Source organism: Dioscorea cayenensis, chromosome 15 (genome assembly GCF_009730915.1).
Source record: "Dioscorea cayenensis subsp. rotundata cultivar TDr96_F1 chromosome 15, TDr96_F1_v2_PseudoChromosome.rev07_lg8_w22 25.fasta, whole genome shotgun sequence".
NCBI lineage: Eukaryota > Viridiplantae > Streptophyta > Magnoliopsida > Dioscoreales > Dioscoreaceae > Dioscorea > Dioscorea cayenensis.
The window spans coordinates 6,199,895-6,215,836 of NC_052485.1; the positions used below are offsets into that span (position 1 = coordinate 6,199,895).

Below are 15,942 nucleotides of genomic sequence, written 5' to 3' on the forward strand. Positions count from 1 at the left end.
TGTTGGTTAGTATCAAAGCATCAAACTCAAATTATTGGAGCTTATATGGTATTTATATATTACATATTATAACCACCATTTATTTGATTAACCAATGTGAGAATATAACTTTAAAATATTTTATAAAAAGAATAACAAAACATACATCAAAATCGAGTAGAACATTACATAGTCAAACCCAACATTTACAAAGATGAACCGAAATAAAACTCTAAATTTTCATATGACCAATAAAACAAAGCAAGAACAAGATGCACATACATGTTATACTCAAGCTAACGTGTGTTTTATTTACTTAATCAAAGAGGGACAATATATATATATATATATATAGTTTTAAATGAAAAAAAAAAAAAGAAAGGTAAAGCATGATAGACTCTCCCAACCAACAATGTCTAAAATCTCAACCCCACACTGTCCCCCTACAAATCTTTATTAGTTTCATCATCATCATCAACAAAAGCTCATCATCATATATTATTTATATAAAAATACAACACCACCACCACCACCTTTGAAGGTTGGTTGGAGGTTAGCAATGGAGATAGAAACAGTGAAGTGTGATTGTTGTGGACTTAGAGAGGATTGCACACAAGATTACATAAGTGGAGTGAAAGCAAACTTTGAAGGGAAATGGTTGTGTGGGTTGTGTTCAGAGGCAGTGCAAGATGAGGTTGTTGGTAGAGGGAGGAAGAAGAAGGAGAGTTTTGGAGTTGAGGAAGCTGTGAAAGCTCATATGATGTTTTGTGGCAAGTTTAGAGGGAATCCAGCAGTAAGGGTGGCTGATGGAATGAGGCAGATGCTCCGGCGGAGGTCCGGTGATCAGTTGTCCGTTTCTTCCGGCAAGGGTGGAAGGTCTGCAAGCTCACAACAACAAACACAAAAACAACAACAACAACAACAAGGACAACATGTAGTAGGAGATGAGTCTTCTGTTTCTTTGTTTTGATTATTCATGGAATAATGTTGCCTTTTTCTTTCTTTGTTTTCTGTGTACTTTGTTTCAGTACCACCTTTTCTTTTTCTTTTTTTCTTTCTTTTTGGGTAGAGGCTTTAGTTTTTGTTTCTTTTTTGTTTTTGTTTTTTGGGTTTTGGAGTGAATGATTTTGATTGTTGATGAGTTAGAGGAATGATGATGATGATGATGATGATGAAGTTAGGGAGATTATTTGTTTAATTAGGTGTTTAGTCATGAAGCTGAGGTAGATTGCATGAATGACGTACGGTAGAAGTTTTTCATGTTTTTTTTTTCTTTTTAGCAATTTGAAGGAAAAAAAATATTTATAATCAATTGGTTCAAGTTATAGAGGTTTCGGTTGCCAAACAGTTTCAAATTTAATTATTATAATGTACATAAAAGAAAATTTCAATGAAAGAGATTTATTCGCTTTTGACATCTCGAATTCAAATTTTCATGTATAAAAAAACCACATATTAACGGTGGTTTTTTTCTTTTATAAGATTTTTATTGCATTCTTAAATAAGTTCAAAGCGGTGAGTCCTAAAAAATTAGTGGGTCAAAAGTTCCATTATATATTTCTATTATGTGAAACGAAAATTACACAAGTCAATTTTGCATCAACATATTGGAACTTTTGAGAATTTTTTTATTAAAAATTAATTAATAAAAAAAATTATTTATTTTTTTTCTATCTCGTAAGATTAATACAACACCATTGATTGTTGTTTTAATACTTCTTCCACAGTAAAAATGTTGCCTGATGTATTTTTTTTATAAAATAAATAAATTTTATTTACCTTCAAACAAGGCTCAAATATTTTACTAAATCTTATACTAGCTCTTCAAAAAAAAAATGGCACTTTATTTTCTTAAAAAATAAGAGATTAAATTTTATTTAAAATGTAGACAAGTTTATACATGCATTTTATTTAAATCTTATCATGTATAAGAAAGAATCAATTTTTTTTATTTTTTACATAAAAATCATGTCTTTAATTACTCGACCATTATGATAGAGTAGCAGATTGAAACTTCAATTCTTTTTCACACTAATGATTGAGGCTTGTGGTTTATTTATATTTAAAAAAATAAAAATAAAAACTTTCAACTCTCAACTCACTAGCCTCTTAACAAAAATATTTATATTTATTAAAAATAAAAATATGTTATTTATTTTCTTTAATACAATTCTTGGTAATTTTATAGAAATAAAACCAAATTATTTGTGGTTTAACATAAAACTCATCATGGCGCCCACCCAACAAATAAAAACCCGAATACACATAAGTGAGTGAGTGCATTTTTAATTAAAATATACAATTGAAAAAATATATTCTCAAGATGAGTGCAATAAAAAATAAATTAATTATTATAAATTTATCATCCTTAATGAAAACTATGCATTTGGTGGGGAGTTAGTCAAAGACCTACTAAAGTTAGTGACCAAACAAATTGAGCATAACCATTAAGTTTGTAAGCAATGTTTCAAAAACCTTCACCTTTAATAAAAGTCAGCAAATAATAAGATATACAAAATAATAACATTTAAGTATTACAAGTTTTTTTTTTATATAATTATTCTATTTGAAAGTAAACCATTTTTAAAATTTAAATGTTACTTAAGTGGTTTATATATCTCTCATCATTAAAGGATCCCAGCATGATTTAATTCCTAGTATAATATGAGGGGAATGGATGGTTGTGAAGATGAATCAAGTAAAGTGCAATTTATTTTTCAATTTAAATGAGTAAAATAATGTATTGATAGGAAATAAATCACTTTTAATATGCAATTGCTTTACCTTTTCTTGTTATATAATAGTTTCGCTTTCATTTTTCCTCTTTTTTGTCTATGAACAGTGAACTCTCTGATCCAATAAAGGATGATTTTCAAAATTAAAAGCAAACATATTATATGCAAGCTTTAAATAAAATAAAAAATAAAAACATATTACCATATGAAAGCATTTCATTATTTATAAATAAATTCAAAGTGGTTAAAGTTGGACCTCCTAGTAACAAACCCTCAACAAGGTTATAAACTAGCAAAATAATACAAACGAACCAATCCTTCCTGATGCCACCATATTAATAACCAACGGTTAAAACATTTAATTTCCAGGGTAGAGATTAAAAATTCAACTCACCGATTGAAATCTAAATAAGATGTATAGTATTAGTGACTAAATACACATTATCCAACAAAAAAAAAAATCTTATAGATGGATAAATAAGTTGGTATCACTAATTCTAACATGATCGATCCCATATAGCATACCCAGATTTCACCATTTTTATATCTATTCCCAAAACTTAAGAGGCTTGTTTGATCAAGCAAAAGAAAATGTGAAAACCTAGACTTGAATAAAATAAAAATAAAAATAGATAAATTTGAAGTATGAAATTTATACTCCAGGCTTGCATTAAGATATAATAAAGTTATTCTCTGTATAATAATTTACCCACTAACCTACAGAGAACCAAAGTTTAACATAAACAACTGTATTGTTGCCATTTATCTCCACAGACAATAATAACAGATCCATGCCTTTTTTACTTAGCAATAATTAGTTCATCAAATTTGAGGCAAATGTATTGTTACGTACAGAGTTGCAGTATCAAGCAATAAGCTTTAGATTAAAAAACTCAAAACTACTAACTTTCATGTGAAATTTACGTAAACCTCTTAAATAAAAAATAAGAAAAGGAAAACACACAACATAAAATAAATAAATAAATAAATACATAAATAAAACCACCACAGGAAAGAACCTGCAGTGAAGATTTACAGCATGAACCAACAGAAAAAAAACCCAATTCAAAGCATATCTCTCTCTCAATGATGTTAAAGCATAAAAGATGTACGCTGGGACTATCAACATTTGCAAGAAATATAGGATAACAGCAGATTATAAGTACTGATAAAACCTGAAAGAATATTAACTTACCACTAAGCATAACTTTAAGGGAAATTTGATAAACGTTCAGTAATTGGACACTCAACAAAACTACTAACATCAAACCACTAATAAAACTTATAAGGATCTTATAAGAAAATGAAAAAAAAAAAAAAGATCACACACAAGCAACAATTTAACTATTAGGCATGGGCAGAAGATGCCTCCCAAGCATGAAACATACAATAATTTCAAAAGAATGCAACCCTGAGATGCAGATATGGAGAACATATTATAAATTCAAAGAAATTAGGAGACTTTCACAAACAGCAGAGGTCCTGGGCAGGCTTTAGGAAATACATTACCAGGACCAACCATCACAACTAACCTATTTGCAGTCTATCAGCAGCGGAAATGAATTTGGAATTCTCCTACACAACAGTGGTCAAGAGCAAGCTTCTGTAAATACACTGCAAGTTCAACCATCACAACTTACTCAATTTGCAGTCTATCAGCAATATAGATATACTTTCCAAATTTAATTCAAGTAAGAATTTCATCGCCCAATTGGATCTCAGATTTTGCAAGACCAAGATGCAATTCCACAGGAATAAGTTTCTGGATATTAGGATGAATAAAACTGAACAATGATAGCAACTAGCATGAACATAAGATGCATAGCACATTCATGCGTTCCACACACACATGACACTTGCATATATCAAACCAAATAACATATTCAGCCAAACCAAACAAGATAAGACTCCCATAACACTTCATCGCTTGTACAAAGCAACAAACCAGACTAATCATAATTTTCATAACACCCTGCCGATGCAGATAACCGATAGATGATATATTTGATGCTGCACGAAGGCGAAGAAAACATACTGGCAGAACAATTTGATTTTCATCCAACCACCGTATCAGCAAAGCAATGCCCTGCATCACAAAGGCAGCATTTTAAAGATGCTTAAACCTAATCAGGTATGTATCACGTTGGCAAAAGAAAATACATAGAAAGAAATGTGTACCTTAAAGGACTTATTCAGCAGACTTCCAGTGAGTAAGCCTCACAACACTAAACCTGTAGACATGGCTAAATAGACTCAAACCCTCAGAACATATCCAAGGAAACAGACTCTTGAGCTAAAATACTAACATAGGCACTTTTCACAACTAAAGCTAGAGAGACACCACAAAGAAAAGAACACACCAATAAGAAAAAGAACACACTAATAAGAAAAAGAACACACTGATGAGGACTATGACAGCTAAACACTATATGCTGGAAGATGGACAAGTGAACGTAAAGAGTGAGAAATTCATCCTTTAAGTCCCCCCAACTTTTTCCTTCAAAAAACCAGAAAAATTGGGAAGGGACACTTGATGCCCTCACAAGGCACCATAGATGAGTCAGATAACAGCTAAAGAGCAGGCAATGTAAGAAGAGAAGCTAACACCAACAAAATACAAATATGAAAAGCTAAACAAACAAGAAGTTCATAACTGAGTTCACAAATCTAAAGATCCACCATAAGCAAAGAAGACTCGAAACTTCTACAAGTAGTTAACATATTCAGATCTACTAATCTAACCATTATGAAGATACCAAATTCAAGGGAAAAATATGTTTCTAACCCGAACATAGCAAAGAAGAGATTGTTACTGACCAAAGATGGTGTAAATTCTCCATCTAAAAGGACATACCTATAGATTACCTAGTTACCAGACACAGATTATGTGCATTGCGAATGACACTAGACTTCTGAGACATACTACCCACTTCATCCCGCCAACCGCTTCATCCTACATTTCTTTCCTCCTAAGAAGTCGCCATCCACAACCACACCTATCCGTGTCTTTATTTTGCATACCATATTGATGTACCTAAATTAAATTCTAAGACGAAACATACATACAACCTTATAACATCACAAAGTCCTAAAACTACACCTATATACACATATCTGACACTGAGCAAACTCAGTCATCATTAATGTCAAGGTGGAGGATGCGACGGAGATTCTCCGTCGCAGAGGCAGTGTCACGAAAAAAACCAGAAGCATGTGAGCGGGATGCCCCAGAAGGTGAAGATGGGGCCGACTTCGAAACTGGGTGAGGCTTTATTTCAGCATCAAGATTGGGTAGTTCAAGAGAAATGCTGCGTTTCTGGCGCAGAGAGAACTTCGGGATAGGCAAAGAGCTTGGAGGTGGTGAGTTAGTATAAGCAGGGCCTGCCCAGAGCTCTGAATTAGAGAAGCCATCACCAAAGAGGTTTACTTTGGGAGGAGATTGCTTGCGTTTTATGGCAATAGGGGTACTTCTTTTTCTAGGTTTTGGGGGTTCCGAAAAGGAGAAAGGGGATTTGGGATCTGGAAGGCTGCCATAGGAGTGAAGTTTGGCAGGTGGGGGTGGGAGAATCCCAGGACTCGACTCAAAGCTCCTGCAATTCATCCCTTTGAAGCTTCGCGGTGGAGAGGAATGGAACCCATTTGGTACCCTAGAGTTGTTTCTACCATAGTGCTGATTACGATGCTGCTGCCCAGCAATCACAAGCATCTCCATTTCCAAATCCAGAACTTTTCAGAACAATCAATACGAAATCTTGATCTAAATGGTCTCCTTTGCATGAAACTTAGAACAAACCCTAGAAAAATACATAAAGCAAAAGGATCAACAGATGTAGTCATGCAAAAAGCCTCAAATCCGAAAAAATCGCGTCCCATGAACAACAAACCTTGAGAATCGATCTTGGTGCTCGTGAAATCCGTGACCTTTGATGCCAGGTTAGCGAAAACGACTTCCAAAATATCTCAAAACAGCGTTAAACCCTTGATTTTCCTAGCAATACCAAATGATTCAGGCTCTTTCTTCCTCAAATCAAACAGATCCACGTCTACGAAACCAAAAAAATCCACAGATCCAAAAAAACCCCATCAGATCACCCCAAAAAAAGCTAGAAATCAAGGAAAATAAGAATAAAAACTCACCGAATCAAAGAAAGAAGAGACAACAGCTCGCAACTACAACCAAATCGATCGATTCAACGAGACCACCGCTTCAAATCGAAACCCAGCCGAGATCCCCATTTCAGCGGCCAAATCCTTGCAAAACAGCACCAAATCGAAAGGGAAAACAAGAGGAATCGATCCGAGAGCGAAACTATAAACGATCTAGAGCACCCTCAGCCTATTTCTCTACGAATTAGGGATCTAAGAGATGGAATTTCTCCAGAGACGAACAAAGATATGAGCTTTGGAGCACGGGAAGGAGGCACGGACTTGAACCCACTCACAGTCGGATTTTATAAATATCTTTGGTTCCCGTGCTCGTGTCCTTATATCGGCGTGTCGTGGCCACGTTTTTGTCCAGAATACCCCTATGAACTTGTTATAATTACAAGAGTGCCACTCATGAATTCCAAATTTCCATTTAAAAAATGGGATTGAAAAATAAAGTCGTTCCGCATGTTTCCTTTGACCAAATAAACCTTTTTTTACTTTTTCAACAACCCCCAAAAAAAAAAAAAAAAAATTTACAACAATACCAAACATACCCCTTTAAAATATAATTTCACTCTAATCCTTTTTTTTATATAATTTAAATTTAATTTAATTTTTTAAAAATAATTAATTGACCTTTATCACCTCTTGCCCCAACATGCTCCCGTGAGAGCAATGGCAAACTTAAAAATTTGTTTTAAATTTTTTTTAAAAAATTATATAAAATATAAATGTAAGCAATTATATAATTATGGAATAAGATGGGTCAAATTTAAGCAATACATAATTAAGAAATCTCATAAAAATGGCAATAAGAAGGAATTAAAAATTTTGATTTTTTTATATCACTGAAAATTTACTTAATTATGTGTATATTCTTTAATAAAGTCAAATGCTATTTATATCTTTTAAAATTCAATTTATATGCATATATAACTCATATCCAGCTATCTTACATTCATCATAAAATATATTATTATATGTTAGATGACCAAAAAACCTTCCATACATTTATAATCTTAAAAAATTTCTAAAAATTATTAAATTAGTAATTTTATATATTTATCCAAAAAATAAAGTCTTTTTATTTATTATATATAAATCTTAAAAACTCTCATATTGATTAAGTCAATATTTTCACATATATATAAATTTTATTCATTATATCTACATAAAAATTAACATTGATCAAGAGTGCTTCAAGAATGTCAAAAAAAAAATTTATTTTGTATACAAATTAATATTTAAATAATTTGTGATATATGACTGTAAAATATATTTTAAAGGGCCTTCATGATTTTTTTTTTCATTTTTGATTACATTAAAAGATATACACTAATTAGAATATTTTTTTATGAATGTGGTTAAATTTTTTTAAAATTTTTTTTAAAAAAATATGTATGTAAAATTATATATACATACTATATTAAAATATATACATGAATTGAGAATTAATCATCCAATTCTCTTCAATAGATCTTCTGTTTATTTTATAATTTTTTTAACGCTGGATCCTTAAATCTTGTTTCATGGATGCCGATTTGCAAGGGCATAAACGCCAAAAAAAAGAAAAAATGACTTTTAATATTTAAATTTAAACGCGATGCCGAATCCCCATAACTTCGGACTCGGATTTGCTTCTGTTGTTATTCGGATCCGGGTTTTGAGATCTGATAATCCGGATCCGGATCTGGATCCGGATCCGAACTGTTTCAATAAACCGCGTTCCCAACCTTTGCGTGTCGCCCAAGCAAACTCTTGCCCTATATAAACAACCCGATCGTCATCGTTTCGAAATCATCTCTGAATTTTTCCTTTTCGATCGCTCGCTGGTCTGGATTCCATCAAAAGGGTTTCCACTTCCAGTGGTCTCAATCTCGTCTTCGATCGAAGGTTTCTCCGTTCCGATCTCGTCTTCGATTTGAGGATTCCGGCGTTGCTTTCAAGGGTGCGGGTGTAGGGTTTTCTATTTCGGCTTCGATCGCAGGACGAAGTTGTATCTCTTCTGTTGTTTCAAGGAGGAATTCGCTTCAGAGGTTGGAAGGAAAACAGAGATAAATTCTCAATCTTTTGATTTTGTGGATAGTTGCTTTTGCTTAATTTGTTTTTTTTTTATTCGATTATTGTAATAATGATCATGAGGTCTGTTTGAATCTCTCTGGTCTGAAGTTATTGTGGAGAAAAAAATTGTATGATATTTTGGAAAAAGGAAAAAAAAATTGATTTCTCTTCCTGTTTGGGTTGATTTGTGTGTTTTCTTTTTTGCAATCACTCATTAATTCTAGAAATCGATTAAGAAAAAGAAAGCAAAAAGAAGCACACAAGCGATGGCTATTAAGTGTAGGTTCAAAAGCGAGATAGATTACTTCGTTATCCCCATCGAGGGGGCTTCCATATCTGTTAGAGAATTGAAGGATAGTATAATCAAATTCAAGCGTTTGGATCGTGGCAAGGATTTTGATGTTGTCCTTACCAACGTTCAGTCTAATGAAGGTTCATTGTTCTAACTCTGCTTTTTGATCATCATCTATGTTTCTTCTTGATTTGTGCGAAGTTCTATACCTTACCATTATACTTGCGTTGCATTGTGATGTTAGATTATGATGATGAAGCAGCTCTTATATCGAGACATATGGCAGTCATAGTTCGCCGCGTTCCAGGACTACCTCGGATGCCAATTGTGCCCAAGTAATGTCTTTCTCTCATTTTGAAATTTCATTAGTAACTCGACATACTTTTGGTTGAATTTACTTTTTTGTTTGTTATTTAAACATTGTGATTGTCCATCTAATGATTAGTCTATGAGAAGTGAGAACATGATCAATGGTTGTTGCATTAACAAGTTGGTATTATTTATTTTTGCAGCCACGTAGAAGAAGCCCATGGTCATGCCCGAGGTTGCGAGCATGATGTCCAGGGACCAATGATGGCTAATCATGGTTTTGGTATGCATGAAATTGCTTTCTTGTGTTCTTCAAGTATCATATTTCTTTAACTTTAGTTTCTGTATTGACTGCAATTCTTTATCCTTTGGTAGAGAGTGTTAGTTGATGCGAATAGCTTGGTTCCTTTGTTGATAGCTAGCATCATAATCATGTTATAATGTCTTACCGACAGTAATAAATGTTTCTTCTTTCCAAAAGTAGAAGGTTATATGCTATAAATGGCACAAATGCCATTTCTGTGATTTGTTTTTTATGTGGGCATTATAGCAGATCATTGTATATGGTTTCTGATACTCGATCTCCTTTATCTGAATATGTTCGACATGTGTTTTACATCTTCACCATCAAGTTCCTCTAACATGGGTGATGATTTACTGGATTCTAACCTAATTGTGGTGTTCATCATTGAAGGTCACTTGGAAACACCTCCTCAAGGCTATGTTTGCCACAGATGCGGTGTTGCTGGTATGCTATTAATATATGAATTCTTGAGACATTTAGTTTTATACCTTTTTTAACTTTGTGTGCATTAAAGTTATGTTCCTGTACTCATGGTTACATTGCTCATTGTTATTTATAATTTGTAGGCCATTTTATTCATCATTGTCCTACAAATGGTGACCCAGAGTTTGACAACAAAAGGTTTACACCCCAATTTAGAAATTTAAGCCCTATGCCGATGTCAACTTCAAATGGTTCTTGTGTATTGCAAAGCGGAGTGGTTTCTGCCAGGCCTGATGAGTAAGATATTTTTTTGCATACTTCACTTGATTCGTACTACAATTATGCTTTTTTTCTAAATGTTAAAGCTTTTAACTGCATGAACCTTTTTCAGGGCTACACATCTTAAAGAATCTGGCAGTCTTTCTTCATCTCGTTCTGTTTCTGGCCTTCCACCTGAGCTGCATTGCCCATTGTGCAAGGAAGTAATGAAAGATGCTGTATTTACAAGCAACTGTTGTTTCAACAGTTTCTGTGACAAATGTAAGTGGTGGAATAGGTACCAAATTATATTGTTCAGTCTTTACATGAGATCAGTATTAATAGTGCCTTTTGCATGACTTTTTTTTTTTTTAGTTTTAATGGTTAAAATTAATGTTCTTTTTTGGAAATTTGTTGAATGCTTGGCCTTGAAAAGAAAAATGCAAAAGGTCTGCTGCTTTTATGATCTTTCACTTTCTTTTACCACTGATTAATGTTTTTTTGACAAAATTTACCACCAGCACTTATTAATTAGAAACTTACCCATTTACTTGATTTTTTCTGATCAGGCATAAGGGAGCACATAATTTCCAACTTAACATGCATGTGTGGGTCAACAAATATCTTAGTGGACAGCCTTGTGCCGAACAAAACTCTTAGAGACACCATTAATAGAATGCTAGAATCAGCAAGCCACAGTTCAGGAGATAGTAAAAGTGTGGTGCAAGGTTGAGACAGTTCTGAAATGCCTCCTTTTCCTTGTATTGATTATGGTTCACTTTCATCAGTGCATTAATACTGTTTTGATCTTTCAGATCCCTCATCTGTGTGTGATGTACAGCAAGCACCTCCAACAATCTCTCTTCCTATTTCTTCTGAGGATGAGAACAGGGAAATTTTCATGGAGGATGTTCCTGATGTAAAAGAGAAAGACAATCACTGTATGTTGAACGCTGCGGTACAGAATTTAGAGGATGCTGTCAAAAAATCAAATGTATCTGATGTGACAGCTGAAGATGTGAATGTGAAGGAAACAACAGCAAAGGAGAATGCTGCAATGACTGAACAAATTCATGGAATAATGCTCAATGCTGGACAAGGTAGATAATCTTTGTGCCACGATAAAGTGAGAGGAAATTAAATTTCATGGATTACTTCCACTTGGAATATCATTCATGGATTACTTCCACTTGGAATATCACCTTCCTAACTTATTTCTCAAATCTTTTAACCTCTGTTTTTCAGGAGAGAAGAAGAAGAAGAAGGGAGAGACAAAGATTCTTCAACCTGGAAATGGTTAGTCCTCTTTCTTCTTGGATTATAACAGTTGTCAACTAAAAGCATCTTTTCTATTTTCAGAATTAGTATAAGATGAATTACAAACCTTTGTCTATTTTCTGTTGTAGTAGCAGCTAGCATGCAATGGAGCTACCCTGCAATGCCATCTGACCCTTCATCCCACTATCAGTACTGGGGTAATGATGCACTGCCATGGGAAATGAATCATTTTGTGCAAGCATTCAGTGGGGTGACACCCTACATGGATTATCAGCAATTTCAACATCAATACTCGTTTGGAGCTCAAGGATATAAATTGCCATACGGACCATACCTTCCTCAGAGGTCTGAATTTGTCTTTTTATTTATTAATATTTTACTGTATTCTAAATGAGAATCACTAGCTCAAGGACTGACCTGTTTTTCATACCCCAAATTTCACTAGTATGAAATTTGTTTGGCTCTGAAACATCTGAGCTTACACTGTGAACAGAATACTTTGTGATGTTGTTATTTTTTGAATCAAAAATCTGTTTGGTTTGACCCTGTTTTATATGGTATGGCATGGATGTTTTACTCCCATCCATTTGCTGGTAACACTTAATATTGTTTGCAGGGATATTTCTGAATTACCTATGAACAAGAAAGCTATAAATCAGGAGCAGCCAGTAAATAGTGCAGACAACGCCGATATGGTTGAACCTAGGAACAGCCTGCATGATAAAGGGTACTTCATTAGATGTTCCATTTTGTGCCTTTAGTTGATTATGATCTATGTTTCGTTTGTTACCTTTCCTTGATTGTCTAATTTGAGTTTTAACATCATATATAAGCTATTATTATTGCCTCTAAATTCAGACATGGTCCATTACTGGCTATGATCTTTTCATTGTCCTTCAAGCGCTTCAAACTTTCCAGTCAGTGTTTGGCAACTGGGATCACAGAGTGCACACATTAATCAGTGCAGTTCTTTGAATGTTTTTCCTCATGCTTCATGAGGCTATCATGCCTCAGTTTTGTAATTTTTGTCATCCTTTAATGAGTTTATGATGCTAAAAGCTGAGTAATTTTCTTGGTTGTGTTCAGTTGGTACTATAATTTCAGATACTATCGTGTTGCTTCATGTATTTTGTTTCGGATGACTTATCTTTTTGCATCTTCAATCTTTAGACATGTATCTTGGGCTCAACTTTTAGTTTAATTACAGTCCATTTTGTACTCTATTAAGACCACACATTGAATTTTTTTCACCTTGAAGTAGATTGTATTTATTAATTTCTCTTTCAAGTAGCTCTTGTTAGAATTTGCGTCTTTGTATCATTATAACATATTGGCCTCATTGTCGTGCATTGTATAACAAAGGTTGTCTTTTTTTAACAGGCTGAGCTCCCTTGTCCAAACAGAGAGGGATTACTTCTCTAGAAAACCAGCGAGAATGGCATGGCAAGTCCTATCTAGAGAACGTAAACATCATTCACCGCACCGTTCGCCTCATAGAAGACAAATCGATTGTCAGTCAAATCACTCTGCCCATCCTTACAATGATCATGCGGAAGAGCTCAATAAGAGGAAAAGCAGTGCGCACTCACACATACTAGTCACAGATTCAGAGAGGCCGAACTGGAGCAACAAGAAGAGGAAGTACCAAACTCACTAGACTAGAGTTATGTTTTTAAAGATGGCTCAATCATTTCCCAGTACTAATTAATAGTGCATAACGTGCTCATATTAAAATGAATAGAGATTTTGTTGTACAGTTTAACAGTGTAATTCTTGAAAGTGCTCTATTTCATTCTTCTGTTGTTTGTTGATGTATAAAACATTTACATATTGTGGATACTGCTACTTTCATTGTTTTGTTCTCATTGATGATAGATGGTCTTTCTTTTCAAGTTAAACTTTGGAGATTTATTATTTTTTTCATGGTTAATTGTGAATAAGCTTTAACTGTTTGGTTGCAAAGAGTGGAATGGGATTAGATTGGGAATGAATTTAGTCCGTGGTTTGGTTGGTAGGCATGCTGATGAGGAAGGATTGTTTGTAGAATGAGATGAGAGGAGAAGCATGATTGATTTTCATTCAAAAAAACTCAAGGATTGCTCGATCTTGAACAGAAAATGACTATTTTACCCCTTTTATCAATTGTTTAATAGTTGTTCATTCAATTGTTATCCAATGAAAACAAAATTTTTTTTCTTCCCAAGTTCCAGCATGCACTGTAAATTGAGATGAATTTTTTCTTTTTATTTGTTACATTTTGGAGCCCTTATATGTTTTTCTTATTTGTCAAATTAAAAATTTTATGCAGCATTAAATATTTTTTCCAAATTTACCCTTTATTTAAATGTATTTGTACAATTTTCAATAAATCACAATCAACTAAGCATTAAATTACATATTCCACTAGTGGAGTTTTAAATAGGGAAAATTTTGGAAAGTAATGGAATTTTTTATAAAATATAGGTAATCAACTAATTTTAACTAATATTTTTTAATCGGTGTGAATTAAATAAATATGACAACTAAAAAGGAACGGACGGAGTATTTATTTATTATTTAATGAAGTCTCGCCACACAAATGCACACAAATTGAGGATGAATTTTTTTTATTATTTAAATTATGTATGTTAAAATTTTAAAATTTAAAATTAATAATAATAAACATTATTTTATAATAATAATAATTATTATTATTATTCAATTAATTATAAAAATTAAAAAGATATAAATTATAAAAATAATGATAACATAATACAAATAAAATAATATTATTGGCTAAAATATTTATTTATTTGATATTTACTCTATAAAGACAAAAAATATTTCCCACATATTTCTTCTATTTATTTTTCCCATTTTCAATGAATTACTTTCCAATACTCTCCAACCAAATATAATTTTCCTTCCATTGTTAATTCATTCCTCTTTATTCTCATTCCTATCTTATTCCTCAACTCCACTCCTTGCAAACAAACAACCTCTTAATCATTGAAGTGAAATGGAACTCTAGAAGAGTTAGGGAATGATATACTCTACTCTACAAGGAAAATAAAAAAAATATTTGAAAGTTAATAACATATATATATATATATATATATATATATATATATATATATATATATTAATGTAAAAGTAGAAGATGAATAGATTGCACTGACCTTTGGAGTCGGGAAAAAATGCATAAGCCCTTTCATACTTCTGTCAGTCTGTCTTTTCTCTGTTTTAATATATGTGGTTTATTCATTTTGAAAACCTTTTTTCACTTCACATTAAGTTTTTTTTTATTATTATTTGATTTCAATATCAAAATTTAACATTTTATTTTACAAAACATGAACATTAACAAAAAAGTAATAATAATAAAACTCATAAAAGAGAAATTCAAGGTCTTTCCATATACAACAACCATCATAAGGATATCTTTTCTATCCTAATAATTGATTGTTCTTCATTTGCGCTTGAGCGAAATGTTCCAATATAAGTTCCATCACAAGGATATCTTTTCTATTCTCACAATTGATAGTTCTTCAATTCCGTTTGAGCGAAATGTCCCAATATAAGTTACATCATACAAATTGTGCTATCCTTCCTCATCTTTATAAGTGGATTTTGATAATAATTATTGAAGTTTTAAGAAGTGGATTTGCAATTATATTCTATATACCACCCTTAAACAGACTGACTAACTATAGTGTACAGACTAAGACTCGTCATTGATCATAAAATTGTGTGATCATATAATTCATCCTTCAATCCAAGATTCATCACAGACTGTAATGTGTTCCTGTTAATATTGAAAGTATTAAATGATGTTTTGAAGAGAATTTGTAACGTCTAACCAGGTAAATGGTGGGGAATTCCAAAGAAAGGGTGCTGAAGACAAGGATGAAGTTGAAACTCCAAGACGCTACAGACGTACCAATAGAAGGCCAACAGCTGTAACCAAGTTTAAAGACTATGTAATGTGACTTTTATGTGGGAGTTAGCACTGATGTTTGCATTGAGATTGATGGGGAAGAACATGAGGTAGTGGGGTGAAGTATGACCAATGAGTTAGCTCGTTATGCTGTAGTATGTATGCTGTAAGGCTTAAAAGCCACCACTGATGAATGAAAAGGCAGCTAGTAATTGCCTCATTCTCATCCCTTTTCTCT

The 15,942-nt window shown here is 32.9% G+C and overlaps 3 protein-coding genes across 5 annotated transcripts; 2 read left to right on the forward strand and 1 right to left on the reverse strand.

Annotated features, from left to right (window-relative positions):
- Positions 1-391: 391 nt before the first annotated feature.
- LOC120278028 lies at positions 392-981 on the forward strand. Its single transcript, XM_039284917.1, has one exon. The coding sequence runs from the start codon at positions 539-541 to the stop codon at positions 947-949; it is 411 nt and encodes a 136-aa protein (XP_039140851.1). The 5' UTR covers positions 392-538; the 3' UTR covers positions 950-981.
- Positions 982-4,386: 3,405 nt separating this feature from the next.
- Positions 4,387-7,156, reverse strand: LOC120277356. Its single transcript, XM_039284166.1, has 4 exons — positions 6,852-7,156; positions 6,599-6,757; positions 4,893-6,508; positions 4,387-4,800 (listed from the first exon to the last, which is right to left on the reverse strand). Exon 3 carries the CDS (start codon positions 6,424-6,426, stop codon positions 5,845-5,847), a length of 582 nt encoding a protein of 193 aa, XP_039140100.1. The 5' UTR covers positions 6,427-6,508; positions 6,599-6,757; positions 6,852-7,156; the 3' UTR covers positions 4,387-4,800; positions 4,893-5,844.
- Positions 7,157-8,631: 1,475 nt separating this feature from the next.
- On the forward strand, positions 8,632-13,686 carry LOC120278012 (E3 ubiquitin ligase PQT3-like). Of its 3 annotated transcripts, none has more exons than XM_039284897.1 (12): positions 8,632-9,356; positions 9,461-9,551; positions 9,729-9,808; positions 10,220-10,273; positions 10,396-10,549; positions 10,644-10,792; positions 11,080-11,238; positions 11,326-11,610; positions 11,756-11,806; positions 11,917-12,133; positions 12,405-12,515; positions 13,169-13,686. In XM_039284897.1, the coding sequence occupies exons 1-12, from the start codon at positions 9,191-9,193 to the stop codon at positions 13,443-13,445; spliced, it is 1,794 nt and encodes a 597-aa protein (XP_039140831.1). In that variant the 5' UTR covers positions 8,632-9,190; the 3' UTR covers positions 13,446-13,686. The 3 variants fall into 3 exon arrangements, with proteins under 3 accessions (XP_039140831.1, XP_039140832.1, XP_039140833.1); XM_039284898.1 differs by having other exon boundaries at positions 11,920-12,133; XM_039284899.1 differs by having other exon boundaries at positions 11,923-12,133.
- Positions 13,687-15,942: the final 2,256 nt, after the last annotated feature.